The sequence below is a fragment of the Galeopterus variegatus genome, unplaced genomic scaffold, assembly GCF_000696425.1.
Source record: "Galeopterus variegatus unplaced genomic scaffold, G_variegatus-3.0.2 Scaffold111, whole genome shotgun sequence".
Lineage (NCBI taxonomy): Eukaryota > Metazoa > Chordata > Mammalia > Dermoptera > Cynocephalidae > Galeopterus > Galeopterus variegatus.
In genome coordinates, this window is record NW_007726222.1 from 51,253 (window position 1) to 56,739 (window position 5,487).

Here is a 5,487-nt window from a genome sequence, read left to right on the forward strand (position 1 = left end):
ACCTCACCCTAGTAGCTTCTCCCCCCCTCATCCCTTCTGAGCCAGTGTGAGGAAGGAGGTGGGCAGAGGAAACAGGGGCTTGAGGGAGTAGGCAAGAGAGTGACACTGACGACATTCACCCCAGAGATGTTAGAAATAATGGTTTTCACTCGACAAACACCTTCTGATCACCTCTACCACTATGACTAGGGTGTGTAACCATGGCAGCCATTGTCCCTGTTCTCATGGTCTAGGGACCTCTCCTGTTCCTCTCACTTAGATGCACATCATTGTTTCAATGGCCGCACCCACAGAAGCTCAGCTTCCTGTGGACCCAGGGTGATGTTGAGAACCAAGTGAAAAAAACGTTTGGTCACCCCCGCTTCTGAGTAAAATTAGGTGAGGTTATAGCCCATCAATTCATAAGAGTCAGCTTTTCATGGGGAGGACCTTAACTATAGCATAGAGCACAGAAAGCTGACATTCTTCAACTTGCTGCCTAATGCCTAAAACCCTTTAAAGCCAACTAAGGTGTTCGCTTCACAAATAGAGATGTGCCACGTGCTTGCCCTGCCATAGCATCTTCCAACTGTAGTGTTGTTGGGTTTACGAGTGCCTTGAGCACAGGTGCCCTCTCGTATTCATACCTGTGTCTCTGGTGCCTAGAAAGGGATGCAGCATGTAACGGGTCCAGTAAATGTTTCTTGAATGACTGACTGAGTGCACTTAAAATCCAAATACCATGTGAGAAGAGGCAGGAGGAATTGGTTCTCCCTGAAGTGTGACAGCAACCCTTTCTCGAATGGGAGTGGTAGAAAGGCTGGAGAGGCCACATAGTTGAACCACGAGAGAGACAAAGACCCCCAGTGGGGTAAAAAGGGCATGTGAAAGAGTCTCCTCAATGAAGGAAAATTTTGCTGAATTCCCACCGTTGTCTAGGGCTGAATTCTTGGTAAATGAGGAAGGCAGCATTTAGAAGTAGTCATCAGAAATTTAGTTCTTTCTCCTACCACTGCAAAAGCTTAGCTTTCCTACAAGGAAAAGCAGCGGCCAGTCAATGTGTGACTTCATCTCTCCTGAAGTCTGACTTGCAGACAAGTGAAGTTTGGTGAAAACCAACATCGAGGGTGGCCTTGAACTTCCAACCTCAGAGCCAAGGCCACTGTCACAGATAGACTTTGCCAGGGAAGGATGGCTGGTTATACCTGAGTGAAGTATTAGAGAAGGCGGAAGGGAGGAGTGTCCTGAGGGAGGCACATTCATTTCACAAACTGTTCTAGCCTGTTTCAGTCCAGACACAACTGCCTTCCCTCCCTCTTCACTCGCTTCCTCGAAGCCCCAGGTAATTTGCTCCAGTTTGCTACTGGCTTGGATATCTGGGGAGATAAGCATTTTAACAGTAACTAATTTGGTTGTTTTGCAGTCCGATATGAGATTGATAATGACCTAATGGAATTCAACATTTTAAAAAGCAGCTTTAAGGCAGACAAGGAGGCCAAGCGAAAAGAGATCAGAAATGGATTTCTGAAGTTGCGCAACATTCTTCAAGAGAAAGAGAAAACCATCATGGAGCAAATAGAAAATCTAGAAGTGTCCAGGCAGAAGGAGATTGAAAAATATGTGTCCATCACAACCTTGAAAGTGAACGAAATGGACGGCCTGATTGCCTACTCCAAGGAAGCCCTGAAGGAAACGGGCCAAGTGGCATTCCTGCAGTCTGCCAAGATCCTCGTGGACCAGATCGAGGACGGCATCCAGAGCACCTACCGGCCTGACCCGCAGCTGCGGCTGCACTCTTTGCACTGCATGCCCTTGGACTTCATTGAGCTCTCCAAGGCCATTCATGAGCTCTTCCCCATGGGACCCAAGAAGGTGTGCTCCTCCGGGGACTCGCTGCCCTCCCCCTATCCCGTGCACTCAGAAATGATGATTGCCAGGAAGGTCACTTTCAGCACCCACAGCTTTGGCAACCAGCAGATATACCAGCGAAGCTCCTCGTTGCTGTCCTTCAACACCACCGGCGAGAAGGCCAAGGTGGGTCTGGAGGCCTGTGGGAGAGCCCAGTCGGCCGCACCCGCCAAACCCGCAGATGGCCTGTACACCTACTGGAGCACCGCAGCGGAGGGCCAGCCCACGCAGAACAGCAGCAGCTGTCACAACTGGTACTCCTTCAACGACGCCTCTGTGAAGACCCCAGGCCCAATTGTCATCTACCAGACTCTGGTGTATCCAAGAGCTGCCAAGGTAAGAAAGGCTCTGGGCCCTGTGGGAAAGGTGGGAGCGGAGGGCGCAGAATGGAAGCGGGTAGTCAGGAAAGGACACACCTCTGACCTCTAAGGTCTGGTCACTCAAATCTGCTGCTCTGGACTCTGTGGTCAGCCCATTCAAAAGGGATAACTTCCTGAAATCTTAAGTAACCCAAGGCTGTCTTAACCCAAAGAGTCGACGTATTTGACTCCTAGTCAGAAATACATCTGAAAGTCCCCACCCCCACTGCAAAGGCAGCTTCTCTACTGAAAGAGAACCTAGACTGAGAGTAATTTGAAGAGACTGCTTGGGTAGTGTAATATTTCCCAAAGGAAAGCCTGGAATAGAGAAAGCACAGAAACTGGAGTTAGAAATACAGGCTCCATTACCTATCAGCTGTGATTCCTCTAAATTGCCACCTTTTCTAAAGGAAATATCCAGACTCTCCATGATTTGGAAAGGTTGGAAGAATGGACCCCAACAGAATTACAACTCTTGTCTTCTGAGATTCAATTTTTGGGGGGAGGAGGGGGAAGTGAAGAGTGGAGTTTCTGACAGACTTCTACAGCTGCCATCACCTCAAAAGAAAGACACAGCTCCCCTTTACTCTCTTGATCTAACAGGGACAAATGCCTCTCCCTTAACATACCTTTCAAATCCAGCTGAATCTAAATTGAACTGTTTATAGAATACTTTTTTAAAGTTCAGGGAGAAAAAAAGATTAGCATGCAACTAGATATTCTGTTAAAGTATGTCTTGCCTCCTCGTGCTATGGGGCCACCTCCCAGGCCAGCCCAGGACCTGCTTCCATGCAGAAGACGGGCAAAAGAGCCCATCCTTTGCTGCCATAATCTGCGAACACTCCCAAAGATTTTTAGCATCTTTGAAATCTAAACTAGTGGTTCTCAAACACTAATGTGCACCTGGGAATCTTGTTAAAATTTGGAATCTGTTTCAGTAGTTTTCAGTGGGGCCTATGATTCGGTTTCTCCCAAACTTCCAAGTGTTGCCAGTGCTGCCGTCTACACACCACACTTTACTATCAAGGGTCTAAAAACAAGAAAATGAAAGACAGACACAGACCAACCTTTACTTTTCCATTCTCCTGAGATATCATAATCTATGTTTTGGAGTCTATAACTAATACCAAGAATGACCATACTTTGCAAAGTAGAACATGCCCTCCCATGGGCAATCAGACAAGAGAAAGCATCTCTGCCCTTCACATAAGAGATGCCCATAACTGAGCAGCTGAACTACATTTCCCAATGATACTAGGTTAACAAGGTCTACAGTTTATGTAACATTAGCTCAGGGATGGCAGTAGGTCTCATCTTCATGTCAACTCAGACCTCTTGGGAAGTTGTCAGGATCTTGCTAGGAACCAAAGGACTGATGGTGTCTGCTCTGTCCTTGAGCTTGGGGAATAATCACCCCATACCCCCTATTAGTCATCCCTGGATGAGCTCGAGAAAGGGGCCTACACAAAACAACCAAGTAAGAGCATTAGCTGTCAAGAGAGGACACATAAACCTACCACCAGACAGTGGCATTTGATGAAAAAATACCATTAATCTCCATTGTAGGATCATGGAATGGACTTCACGCAGGAATCACACTGCTCAGTAATACAGAAGATTAAGCCTGTGTTGACGTCTCTCTCAAAACTTTAGGATTTGGGCATAGAAAACATTCTTAAAGATAGTCTTATAACTTNGGAAGTTGTCAGGATCTTGCTAGGAACCAAAGGACTGATGGTGTCTGCTCTGTCCTTGAGCATGGGGAATAATCACCCCATACCCCCTATTAGTCATCCCTGGATGAGCTCGAGAAAGGGGTCTACACAAAACAACCAAGTAAGAGCATTAGCTGTCAAGAGAGGACACATAAACCTACCGCCAGACAGTGGCATTTGATGAAAAAATACCATTAATCTCCATTGTAGGATCATGGAATGGACTTCACACGGGAATCACACTGCTCAGTAATACAGAAGATTAAGCCTGTGTTGACATCTCTCTCAAAACTTTAGGATTTGGGCATAGAAAACATTCTTAAAGATAGTCTTATAACTTGTTGATATGTATTGTTAAAATCCTAGAAAATTTTTAACTCAGTTTCTAGAAACCCCTTCCAAGGAAATGATTTAAAACTCAAAGATTTATGCCCAAAAGGGTTTGTTGCAGCATTTATTGATTAGAGTATAAAATTAGAAACAACCTAAATATTCAACTTTAGAAGGATTAAATTATTTACAGGGCAAAGGTGGTGCTTTGCTGAATTTTTAATGATATAAAAAATATATAAAATATCATAAGTGAAAGAAATCAGGAATCAAAGCAGTATTATCTAAATTGCATGTGTTTGTGTGTATTCTAAAATTGGAAAGAATAGTGAACTAACTGAATTGTGGGATTATGAGTGACGTTTGTTTTCTTCTTTTATGCTTTTTCTGTATTTTCCAAGTATGTTAAAATAAGTATGTTTGTTCTGATAATGAGAAAAAATAAGTTATTTTTATTGTTTTATAAATTTATAAAAATATTAAAGTTTAAATCTATAAAAGTAATTATAAATTAATTGTATAATTTTTGTAAAATTTGTGTACTCATAAAATTATAAATAAATTTTATAAACTTACAACATTTAAATTTATTGATATATCTGTTTAAAAAATACAATTATTATAAAATATTTATATGCCAGACACCATCTGCTAATTGATACTTGATAATATATCTCCTCCTAGGAGTCAATGTTTTGTGCTTGGAGTGTGAACATATATTCTCCATTTCTTAGATAAGTCATTTCACCTCTTTAGACTCTTTCTTCCTCGTGTGTGATGTAGAGGGTTGAGATAGATAAACTTTCATCTTCTAGTATTCCATGGTTCCAGAGAAATTTGCTAAATGTAACCTTTCTGAGCCTCGTCTATAAAATGGGATAACAAAATCTATCTTCCAGGAGGCTGTGAGGATTGAGTTAGGGATGGTAACACCTGACAGGATCTGATGCATAACAGGTGTTCAATAGATGGTGGCCACTTTGGTTAACGGTGTAAGGAGGACAATTGTCGCCTCCATGTTGACGAACAGCAACAGCAGCCGAAGGAGCACTGGGCATCTTCTGTTCTTGAAACTCACTGCAAGCGCCATGCCAGGCCTTATCACACAACCTTCCAAGACTGCTGCACGTGCTCTAGTTCAAAGTCCTCAGCACCTACAGGGAATGGGGCCAGCTTAAACTCGCCCTACAGAGCGT

The 5,487-nt window shown here is 43.6% G+C and overlaps 1 protein-coding gene across 1 annotated transcript in view; it reads left to right on the plus strand.

The window, feature by feature from the left end:
- Window positions 1-5,487, plus strand: part of TRIM42 (tripartite motif containing 42) — a 26,760-nt gene that overhangs the window by 10,184 nt on the left and 11,089 nt on the right. Inside the window, exon 4 of the mRNA XM_008586624.1 lies at window positions 1,403-2,223. Within this exon, the coding sequence (XP_008584846.1) occupies window positions 1,403-2,223 (821 nt within the window). The remainder of the gene's footprint in view (window positions 1-1,402; window positions 2,224-5,487) is intronic.